We start from the raw sequence: 12,075 nt of genomic DNA, 5'->3' as shown, positions 1-12,075 counted from the left end.
TTGTTAGTTTAGCTCTCATTTATCTTCTTGGTTTGTATACATTTTGCAAGAAGTGTAGCATATACCGGCTTCTGAAGCCAGAGGATAGTGTAAGACGACAAAGCACAAAGTTTAGGCAGTCAGATATATGGTATGATGCATACTAAAGCAACTAACTAGTTGGTAGTATTTTAATGACAACTGGCACTTGTTTTAACTGTCCTTCCCTATGAAAGGGAAAGGGACTGAAGTCAGTGGGGAAGAGAGATCAGAGTGGTTTTAGAAATCTCATCCTAAAAGTCCAAGTTGGTGTTCTTAATGCCACTTAGCATTTCTATATTCACTATAAAAATCAATTATTAAAAAATTAATTATTTCAGCTTTTAGGATAAAAAAAATCAAAGTTATGTAAAAGGCTGTGCTCACCATGGCCATTAGACAGATAGTCAACATGAGGTTGGAAACTTTTTCTCTGTGCAAATATACCTACTTGTTAAACTTCACATTTCCTCCCAATCCATGAAGGCTATGCATTGAGGGAAGATTTGTGACCCATAATCCCACACAACTACAGAAGTCATCAGTATTTCCTTCTGGGGAGTGGTCTTGAATATTAAAATGCCTTGTTAACTAATGTACTTTAAGCAAAAAAACATAGAAAGGAAAAGAGAAATTAAAACTTTTATTCTATTAAGATGTCCAGTCTTACAAGTCTTTCAAAGAAAACATAGCAGCCTTCAGTATTTGAGGTGCTGTTGGTCACTTGCCCAAACATAATCCAACATTTAGAGTTTAATTTCATGATTCTGAAATGTTACATTAAGGTGTGAGTAACACACGCACGCACCAAGCCACAATCCTGTCAATGCAGTAGGGAGTGAATAGTGTTTACACCGCGAGTAATGTCTTGAGGAAAGAGATGCATGGCAGTGGTACAAGATGACTGCCCAGTCTCAGGCCTGTGAGACTTCTCTTCACAAACCCCACAAGTTTCCTCTAAACAAGGGAGATTAACACAGCTACCCAGTTCATACAGGTTTCTGAAAACATAGGGGTGAAAGGGAAAAGTGCATTTCTAGAAATCCTAAATGCAAAGTCTGTAGAGTCCACTATATAACCAAATACCTCAAATGTCAAATTAAAATTTAGAAATGTTTTAAGGCTTCAAAATGGAAATGGAAATGATAATTATGAGCAATAGTAACATCTCTTCAACCACTCTTCAAGCACTAGCATCCCAAACTAGATGATGCTACAATTTAAGGTACAACATGTTGTTCTTTGCTGAAGAGAACAGCATGCCAGCATTTGATAGTTCTTTCATTGACTGAAAATAGGGTGAAAAAAAATTTAGAAAAAAAAATCAGGAGAATAGCTGGCTTTACTCTTTTTAGTGCAATTAACACAGCCTGTAAACTCTTCAGCGGAGAAATCACTTTAATGCATCTGTAAAGCAAGCACTCCATCTCCTGCACAAGAACGACCCATCCTTACTCTGCAGAGATTCAGAAGAGTTTGGGGATCAAAGACATAATGGAAATTTTGAAAGATTTATTCACTGAAAGGAAATGAACAAAATGATGCAAAATCTCTTCCCTTTTATAAATACCTCAAATCTCACCGAATCCAGTAAAACATGAGCCTGTTTTTCACATACCTCATCCAATGCAAAACATGTAGGACATGTTGCTGCTTTCAGATTCCCTATTCTTTTCTGTTTGAACAAAAACAGAGGACTGTAATGTGGTTCCGAAACAAAAAAGTTACTTTATAATATTATCCATGCTGATAAACACTGAGAGTTTGGTTTAATTAAAGTTGAATGGAAAGTGAGTTAAATGGAGCACAGGACAGGTGATAAGAGAAAAAGGTACTGAGGTAGGATGTTTTAGGGGAGTGACAAAATTAATACAAAATAGAAACACATAATGAATACTTGCAACAGCTGTGTAACAGTTTAGACTGGCATAGTAAATTAGTTCCAGCTGCTGAGTTAACTATAAACCAACCGGTAATTAGCAGGAAAAAAAAAATCTAACAACATTCCAGTGCATAGTTTCAAAGTACAGTGAGATTCAACACACTTAACAGATTCAATTCCCATTACGAAAGTTGATTCAAATGAATTAATTGCAACTTAAATACTGTGGCCACCTACCATGTAAACTAGAACTCTGTTCACTAAAAAGCTTAGCACTTTGGCTCCTAACATGGCACGGCTCTGCCCGAGATCTACCGTGGCACGCAGTTGACACAGTTGCGTGGTTAGGAGAAATTTGGCTTGAGTTAAAGTTGTTCTATGGTTTAAGCAGCTAACACAGATCATCTGCCACTGCCAGGAAGAGGAGACAAAACACTGATGAGGCCCTTGATGACGGTCCGTTTACCCTGAACAGTTTTCCTCAGAGTGTACTGGCCAGTGTCAGCCAAGCTTAGCTTCAGCTTGACAGCCCCTGGAAAAGATAAGCTATGACTGAGTAGGTTATGAATAGGAGAGGAGCTGTGCAAAGGAGCTGTACCACTCAAGGGTCGAGTGGCCAAGAGAAAACAGGGAACGATCGACTTACCCTGCTACATACAGGTCAAGTTCTAGAGAAGGAATGAGCAGCTGAGAGTGCTCAGCACCTCTTAGTTTTGACCCTATGCTTGATATTTTCTGAAGCCTTCATCACCTCACTTAGTGTGACCTGATCTTCCGATACCATTTCTGCTGGAGGGAAGAGAAAAACTACATCTCAGCCAATTCATTAATTCACATTTAGTGTACATAATACATGGAGCTTTCTTGCAAGGTGTTTTGTATTTAAATATAGCCTTGGTTTCCAGTAAAACAAGTTTTCAAAACCTCTATTCATTCTGATTTTGCCATATGGGAGAGCTATCTAAGCTTGTATCTGTAGCAGCCCTGATTGAAATACTGGGCTTGAATATTCAAGCAGCAGCTAAAAGCTAGTGTTTCCATGCATAATCAATACTGACCTGTCTTACAGTTGCTTGATAGCGCTGGATACAATGTAGGGCAAATATTTTTTTCTCATTGAGCAGTTAGTAAATAAGGGTCTATTTTTTTGCTTTAAAAAAGACTTCCATTTCTAGAAGGATGAATTAAGCACTATGCTGTACAGCAAGAGACTTGCAGATTTCTACCAATCTTGAAGCATACTTTCTGTAAGTCATACTGACTGCTTCTACAGATACCTCAGGCCTAGTTATATGAAATGCTGTTCTATACAACTAAGAGGCCACTGAACATACAGCCAAAAGAATTAGAGAGCCCAGGTACAAGAGTTAAGGGGAGCAAAGAAACCCACCCCTGTTCTAATGCAAGCTTAAAACTGCAAGATCTAATGCCTAATTTAGTCCTGTCCAGGATACAGCTTTTAGGTTGTCCTACAACCATATTCCCCAACTGCTTTAGCAGAGATGGGGTCCTAATCAGAGTCCCAGAACTGACTTAGCACTCAATAAAGCTTTGCAAACACTACATTCCATCACTTCATTTGGCACAAAGTGGGGAAGAAACTTTTCTCCCCATCCAAGAGGTCCTTGTCTATAAGGAGGTAATTCAAAGTCATTCTGTAACTCTGTCTGTGGCAGCTCAGTCTAAGCAAATGGACTTAAATTCATTGCAGCAGGTTTTCTGCACTCCTCCTTAATCCAAAACATTAGCATGACTAGGGTAAGTACCTGCCCAAGAAGTACCAGCACCAGTACTTCCAAGCCCCAGTTTGCTCTGAAGCAGTGTATTTTGGTGCAAGTAAAGCCTTTCCTCACCCTTTCAGCACCATCCCCACTCCTGGCATGACTTCAGCATAAACTAATGTGTTAGAAGTGAAAGTCTATCATCCAGAAGAAGAGATTTTTTTTTTTGTAGCACCTTCTCTCTGGACAAAGTAGAAGCCAGGAAACTGTCCAAGCAAGGGCTGACCATGTTATTCTTTTGGGTTGTTCGATTTTTTTCATGATAAACCAAAGTAAGGAAGGCAGAATGTATGCCTTTCGTAAAAGTGTTTCTATAAACAGAGTTCCTAGGTTAAATATAGCTTTATTTAAACATCTAATCAACAAATCCAGAGCCTAGTTAACAGATTGTTTCATGGTTCCAGCATTTCTAGTGTTTATATGTTGTAGATTACATCTGATACAGGAAAAAAAAAAGCTGTAGTATGCCGCATTGCTCAAAACATCTGAGGCAGAAGACATCCATGCGTTGCCCAATTCAGGCTTCACTGGTAGTTTGCCAGGAATCCTATATGGACACTGTAGCCACTGTTTTAATATGCAGGTGAGGCCAGTATGCAGTGCCCAATCTCAGCAGTCCAGCTATTTGGACCTAGGTAGAACCAAACACCAGGACTGTAGGGGCCATGGGCCTTCGCTCCCTACTAAAGATGAGGGTGGCTTTGGAGTGTACTGTAGAAATGCAAGCTGCTATCCAAGTAGCTTGTTTTGAGGACATGATTATCAGTTGCTGTTACTAAGCTGTGTCTACCTCTGCAAATGCAGAAGGAATTGTGCTGAACAGTAATACAGGTTGAACTTGTTTCAAAAGATTCTCTCCCAGTCAGGGATCTGGAAGATGGCAGATTCATGGAGGATCCTTATACTGTTCCTTCACACAGGGAGGAAAAGGAAGGGATGGAGGGAAGGAAATTGAACAGGACTACCCTTTCATACACTAGGTTTAGTCAGCATTAGCCTCTTGCCATTTAGGCTAAGAGGTGTAACAGGAACCAACAGCTGCTAAAATCAAGAACAGATCATTAAAAGCAGGCATCTCCGTAGTTTATGCACTCATGAAAGACACTGGCAGAATCTCAAAAAAAAAAGTCTCCTGCAAGGGTGGGGCAAGTGGAGAGGAAAGTTGAATACTCTTTTCCGTTACAGGCACCACCAACCCCAGCTGAGTGATACTTAGCACTGGCCAAGTGAGCAAGTGAGTGTGCATGCACACATGTGTTTACTACCCAGACAAACTGCAAAATGGGGGGGGGGGGGAAGAGAAGAGGTGGAGGAGGAGGAGAAAGAGAAGTTAAAAAAGTAGATTAAAAAACCAAAAACAAAACCAAAAAAAAAGAAGCTTTAAAAGCAAAAAGTCTTGAAGTAACTCAGTGCTTCCAGCAGAGTTAGACAGTTGTACTGTTTTTTTATGCATTTTATGCATTTTCCAGCCTTTTATGAATTGAACTGAACTGCATCCTTGCCATCCCATTTATGCCACATAACCAGAACTCAGAGTATACACAACCCAATCTGAATAACACTTTGGAACTGCCAATCCAAGGAGCATCTCCTGCAAAACCATCTAGGAAAGGAGACAGTGTGATCTACTTGTCAGGACAAAGGACTGGGAGCTGGAAAGACAGTGCAGCCTCACATCAGTGTTGGAAACTAGGTGAAAGATGAACATAATGTATAAAAAAAATCCTGAATCCAAGTTGACCTTTGAGGTAAAGTTACCAAAAATAATGCCAGCATCTAAATTAAAAAAAAAAAAAAGGCAGCTGTCCCCTTCCCTCCCCCCTAATGAAGCCCCAACTGATTGAATCAGCAAGTTAGTGTGGAACTGTACCAAGTGTCACAGCAAAGTAGCACTGGAGGTTCAAGAGACTTCCTGGACCGTTATCCTTTGATTGTAGAGCACTTGGATGTCCTCAGTTCCTGACATGCGTGTCAGTGCCCTATTGAGGGCAACCCAGCAATCAGTTAATTTCTCTCCTCCATTCAGAAGCAATTCCCCTTTGGACTTGGAAGTTGGTTCCACCAGCAGTTCTGAGCAACTCCATGGCAGCACTAGCATTACCCACACTTCCTGTCCTGCAGAACAGCAGCACCTCTTTTCCCCACTGTCCAATACAGAGGAGCTGCTCACTCTGCCTCGGTCCTCACCAGGATCCCGAACTTCCCCCATCCTGCAGCCGAGGCAGCAACTGGCCTCATTCAGAGTCATGATAGTTATTCAGGGACTCCACGGCTAGTATGATATTGGCTGGGGGATTTTGGGAAAAGGGCTGGAATGGAATGGCCTTTTGTTTCCTGTCTTCTTGGTCAGAGGTCTCCCCCTCCTTTCCTTTCCAAGGCTCATGCTTGCTCCTTGTCTGCCCTCCACAGCCGCTCCTTAACCTCCAGGGGTAGGGTGTTGAATAGGTCCTCCTCTACCACAAGCCCACTGCGCTTCAGCAGAGGACACTCTCCCAGCTCCACTGGCAGGCACTCCAGACGGTTGCCTCGCAGCTCTATCTGTGACAAGTTTGTCAGCTCACCCACCCGAGAAGGCAGCGATTGCAACACATTGTTCCCCAGGTTCAAGGTTCGCAGCTTCTTGCACTGGAACAGTTCAGGTGGGAGACTCTCAATCTGAAATTAGAAAGTAGAGTGAAAAATTAGACGCAGACAACACGAGACCATAAACACCTAGTCAGAGGTGCAAGGCACCCATTTCCAAACTCCCACTGCTCACACCAGGGCATTCCCGTTTTCTTCCATGCTGATCTTTCCTTATAGAACGTGATCCTTGAAATACACACAGCCACTATCTGGTAATCGTTCAGCTCCCTCCTTCAGGTAGTCTACACACTGTTGCTTTCAATAAACTGCTAAAAGAGGATGGCTAAAATTAGAAAAATTGAGTGAAGCAAGAATGAAGGATTTGAGACCAGCCCGCAGCTAGCCTGTGCAGTCACAGTTCCCTCATCTCTCCCTTCCAGATCCTCCAGCGTTTGTTCTGCCATTTGCATTGTAACCTCATCACGCGAGACAGCCTCTCCATGTTCATATAACACCAATACAAGGAGGCCCGATTCTAACTGGAGCCTCTGGGAGCTACTGTAATACATGTGGCAGAGTGCATACTTACATAGTTTTTGCAGGTGTTTGAATCGCCATTCCAAAACCAAATCAGGTTTTCCCTACACAATGCTCATTAGTTCCAACCTGCAGCCTCTCCCCCAGTCCAGTTTGGTCAGGGTGTCTTGATGCTGATCTGCACCCCAAGTATTGACCTACTAATCACGCCAGATATTAAAATACCTTGTTATTCTGCACTTCCGAGCAAGTGGAGTACTAGATGGTCTCCTTGCAAAGACAATTTCTTCTGTCCTATCTTTTCCTCTTTCCCTGCCCTGAGAATCCATTCAGTGCTAGCATGCAACATTGTGGAGCAGTGGCACTGCTCTTCTCAGTGTGGATGACCCTAGCTTCACCCTGAAGTGCATGAGGAGGAGTTTGAGCTCCTCTGTTCTTTGCTCCAACAGAAGGAAATGCAGTTACTAGCGGTGCCATAGTGCCCAAGCTGGGGGGAATCCAGCCAGACACTCATGTTAGTCAGTGTTAGTGTAACACGCAAGGGACCCCACTTGCCATTTCATCTGCAACCAGCAGAAATGCACCAAGAGTGCTTGAGTCCTGCTACATCCATACAGTAATCTCCTCATTGGAGCTCCCATGCTACTGCAGATACAATGCAGATGCATGCCATGCAAAAAGAGTGATCATTAAAACTGACTTTGAAGCCCATGTATTTTTGTTCTACCCAATACAAAGGTTCAAACAGCAAGGCAGGCATCATATGATCTACAGAGAAACTGGACAGAATGATGACTGACTTTGATATGGCAAACTGTATTCTTAGAAGCCAAGAATCCACAAAGCATTCTTGTTTATCCAATTCAGACAAATGGATTGGAAGCATAAGGGGAAATTGGGCCATTAAAATAAGTGTAAGATGGGAATTCAGTACAATACGTGATGCATTGAACAATCCAGCCTTTCACCGAAGGCAGTAGTTCTCAACCTTTTTTGTACCTGGACCCATTTATAAACACTGATGGCCAGTCCAACCTAGTGCCCCTCATTCCTGACTCACCGGGGAACTGGGGGCAGAGGGGAGCATGTGGGGCAGAAGGAGCTCTGCCAGCCTGCAAGGGAAAAGCCATGGTTTCCCACATTTTTCTCCTTTAAAAGAAGAATCCATTTTAAAAGTTTCTTCGTGACCCTTTCATATTATTCTTGTGATCCACTTTTGGGTTACAACCGCTGGTTGAGAAACGCTGGCTTAAGGCATGCTGGGGGAAGGCAGGTCAAGGGGAGAGGAGAATCTATGCTGGTTTTCAGGAATACTGGAATTCTGTCCTCTGCTCTCCTGTTCTCATGGATGTCCCCCCCAGAATTAGTTGCTGAATGTTTAGTGGCTTCCCTCTAAATATTGAGAGGGTCTTATAGTTGCTGGTAGGCCTAGTCCCACCATTCTCATATCTGCTTCTTGTCCATATAGGTTCTTCTTATTAGAAACAAAGCTCTTTGGGGCAGACTGCCCTTTCCTTGTGTGTTTGCACTGTGCGATGCCCTGACCATGAACTCCAAGATGCACCTTTACCCACATAAATCCCTCCTAGCTTATCCTGCTGGCCGTTACTCCTAGGTCCTATCAGGATACCCAGCTCTGCTGACCAGCCCCACACTCCCATGCATCCAAAGACAAGTGGCGCACAGGGAAGACCATTAGCCAAATCAGACCACTAAGTGCATTAAAATATTATACCTTTCTGGATTATAATTAATTAGTCAAGGTTTCTTTCAGCAACTCCAGTAATACAGTATACCTAAAGCTTGTGGCATTTGGTTTAATACATCATAGGCATCAAATCAGGACCCTCCTCTTCATTCAGTCAGTCTCAAGGAGGCCATCGTTTGTATTTAAAAATAACTATACTGTTTTAAAGTGAATTAAGATCAGTCATTGACTCTATTACAGACTGCCTGAATACAAGTTCTGACTGAGGGAGAACCCAAAGGAAAGCAAAGATAACAAGGCAACAGCAACTAAAAGTTACTTTAAGCTGGTGTTTTGGAGAGCAGTGGGTTGTACAAGCAGCAATTTGCCCCTAGTGGTTACACAGCTAATAAAATCGGCTTACTTTTCCAGTGACGGAAATTAACCTTATCAAAAAGGGACTGTGCTACAAGAGAACCTGCTTACCAGAATGACAGACTGGTACTGCTCAACTCCACAAACAGCTGTTAGGATTTCCAGGTATAATTCCTAGCATTAAGAAATGCTGCTTAATCTGCACTTCCCTTGCCCACCTGCCGCTGGTTACTGTAACTAACCAGTCTTCCAGAGCCAAAGTTAAACTGCAGCCTTGGCTGTAGGTCTGCAAGCAACAAGGGCTGGTTAGCTGCTTCACTGTATCTCCATCTGAAAGGCAGTGGGAGACAGAGGGAAACGCTGCTTCTAGCCTTCCAGTTGCATTAGTGTCTTTGAGGAGCAAGATGGGTGGTTCCATATTTTGCTGCAGAACAGAGCTGCCTCCGGTTCCTATTCATCTCCGAGGCCCCACCCTCAGACTGCAGAGGAACCACATCTCAGAATTAACCCTGTGATATGAGCTGATGAACTGCCAAAATAATCGATACTATTATGACCAGAACAGTTCTATGTCAAGGGGACATGTGAAAGCCCCCTCTCCTCTTCTTAATGCAGCATCCAAGAGAATCACTAGTTCTTGCTACATGAAGCCTCCACCTTATTTAGGGAAAGAAATTTGGCTCTTAACCTAATGCTAAAATGTCACAGGCTCATACATGCCCCAATGCTGGGGAGTTAGCTAGTGCTTAAACTCATCTGAGTGGTTTAACAGACATCCTTCCCCTGAAAGAACATTGTTTATCCCAGTTTTCTTCTGATTATTAGGAAGCAGGGTTATGTATTGTTTGTTTGGCTTCAGTGTCCTGCTATTCTGTGACAACACTTTTAGGAGCCAGGAGGTTATAAAAACAATTTAATGCTGGTTAGCATTGTAAAAACCTCTTTACAGTTTCTGCTACAATTCAGCGTTAAGTATTTTTGCCTGGAGTTTCCCTCCCAAAAAAGGCCAAGTACTATGAAAGAGGTTTTTTTGGTACCATTGTCATTGGAAAGGCAGCAGGGGCATCATAAAAAATAAAAATAAGAAGAGCTCCTCAGAAGAAATAGGATTCTGTCACATATTCCCACCTAAACTCACAATCCCTCAACAAAGCTGGCTGTTCTTTGCACAACCAGGTTATCGGAACGTTTTGCGACTTCAAGTGGGAATGAACAGGACTAGATAAACTTGAAAAACAAAAACAAAAAAATTGTTTTCAAGGTGTCTAGCAACAAAGCCTCCCAGGAGCTGTGTGGCTGGGAAGAATGGGAACTGTAACACGAGCAGAATTCTAAACTAGAGTTTTTTCAGTGCGAGGCATCAATGGATCTTCACGTATAAATGGGCCAGAGAAAACTCCCTTTATGTTAAGTCGCAGCATTTTACATAACCAAGGAACCAGAACTGCAGGGCAATCCACAGGGACAAGTTATTGCTAAAAAAGTCACTCTTCAGTACCAGGCACAATCAGGTCACCTCTTGCAATTTTTCTTGCTCCTAAGCAGCATAAGCAAACAGCAGCTCATTAGGAATGAGATGACTTGCCCTGTGGGTTCAGGAAGTTTTCACTTGGGATTAAAGAGAAAATTGCAGTAACATTCAGCCAGAGCCAGAAATATTGTGTAAAGATACTTTAGCACATCCCCGCTGGTGGTACTGTAACTAATGTAGGGAACCAGCTGCAGGAGCCAATTATGAGGGGGTGCCAGAATCCTCCCCACCAGGGGTCTTTGCCACGGCAGGGACAGCCCTGCCCCTGCCCAGCCATAGGAGCCAGACAATGCAGTGCCACGCCAACCAGTGCATCTGGGGGGCAAAGGACAAGTGGGGCTGACAAAGTGGACCTTTCTCTTCCTCCCAAAGCTTTCATCAGAGCAGGCACAGCCCTGCACATGATATGCATGTATGGGGAGGTGCAAATGGGGCAACCAGGTTCAGCTTCCAGGGAGCCCAGTTTACAGGGCTACTGCCATCAGAGATAACACTGCTACAGTAGCTGCAGCACCCTAGGCAGATAAGTTTCCCCTTCTCCTCACCCCCCACTTCACAGTGGTTGGCATACTATCACCACCCCCAGGCCCAGGTGCTAAACGAGTTCACTACCCCTCTACCCACTATACATGCACTTGTAGACAAAGTGGTTGAAGCCAAATTAAAGGCCTGACTGAGATCACTACACAGAATAGGGTCAGTGAACTAACCAAGATAGTTTAGCTTTCTCTAGATTCTTGCCTGTGGTCCTAAACACTAATGTATTTTAAAAGTTGCAGTTACAGAAAAAAGCCATGCTGAATAAGCACCCTATTTTATAATACAGCAAAAGAGCTCTTTCAAAACCAGCAGACTATTAAATCAATATGTAGTCCTAGACAAGGTTGTGGGTGAATAAATGGGGGGGGGGCCGCAGAAATCACATATACCTGTATCTACCGGGGTTGCAATTTGCAGCACATCTGGCTGACAGCCTCCCTTCAGGAGGCAGGGTAAATAAAGACCCTTAACCATTTTTACACTATACAGTTTGCACAGATACCCATTTCCAGACTACTGCTACCTGCCTACTGAGTAATGACCAAGCATGTACGTTTCTAAAGGACTCTGGGGGGAATTGGCCTTTGAGAAGTAAACAAAAAAGTTAACCAGGTCTCTAAAATACTCACTCTCTCCTTCAAAACTCGGCACAACTCCACCTCTGCCTATACTTGAGGGGGAGAGAACAGTCAATTACTTCTTCCAGTCCTCTTCTGCCCCCCTCCATGTCCAAGCACTCTCTTTGCTATTCCACTCAGCTTTTCCATTTTCTTTATGCTGCCACCTACATTCAAAAGTTTCACTTCCCAGGCCCCTGTCAAAAAGCTGCTTTTCATTAAACCGATGATCTCATCAACTTTTCACACAGGAAGAATTTGGGGCTTGATTATGAACTACACAAAGTAAGTCTAGTCAAGGTTAGGAGCACCGTAGAGATGTACAGTACTATACAAACACTACCACAGCATTCATCTGTACATAGGCACCAAGGCTAAGACCTCAGTTGGTACCAACACATGCCAAAGGGCTTAAGTACATCGTGCTGTGTTCCTGAATGTGCAATTTCTCCGTTCTCTAATGCAAGTGTCAATCCAGGGACTACAAACATGCTCTGCAAAGAAGCCACAAGAAAGAGACGGAGACTTGTGTGTCAGTTGAT

At 43.1% G+C, this 12,075-nt stretch overlaps 1 protein-coding gene across 4 annotated transcripts in view; it reads right to left on the bottom strand.

Moving 5' to 3' along the window:
• Positions 1-641: 641 nt before the first annotated feature.
• LRRC8A (leucine rich repeat containing 8 VRAC subunit A) overlaps positions 642-12,075 on the bottom strand; it is a 28,943-nt gene continuing 17,509 nt past the window's right edge. For all 4 annotated transcript variants that reach the window (XM_019475881.2, XM_006272303.4, XM_019475882.2 and 1 more), the window contains one exon: positions 642-6,336. In XM_019475881.2, coding sequence (XP_019331426.1) covers positions 6,061-6,336 — 276 coding nt within the window. In that variant the 3' untranslated portion in view covers positions 642-6,060. The remainder of the gene's footprint in view (positions 6,337-12,075) is intronic.

This window comes from Alligator mississippiensis, chromosome 12, assembly GCF_030867095.1.
Source record: "Alligator mississippiensis isolate rAllMis1 chromosome 12, rAllMis1, whole genome shotgun sequence".
Taxonomy (NCBI): domain Eukaryota; kingdom Metazoa; phylum Chordata; order Crocodylia; family Alligatoridae; genus Alligator; species Alligator mississippiensis.
The sequence above is the reverse complement of the archived record's forward strand: the minus strand, read 5'-3'. Positions and strand labels throughout refer to the sequence as shown.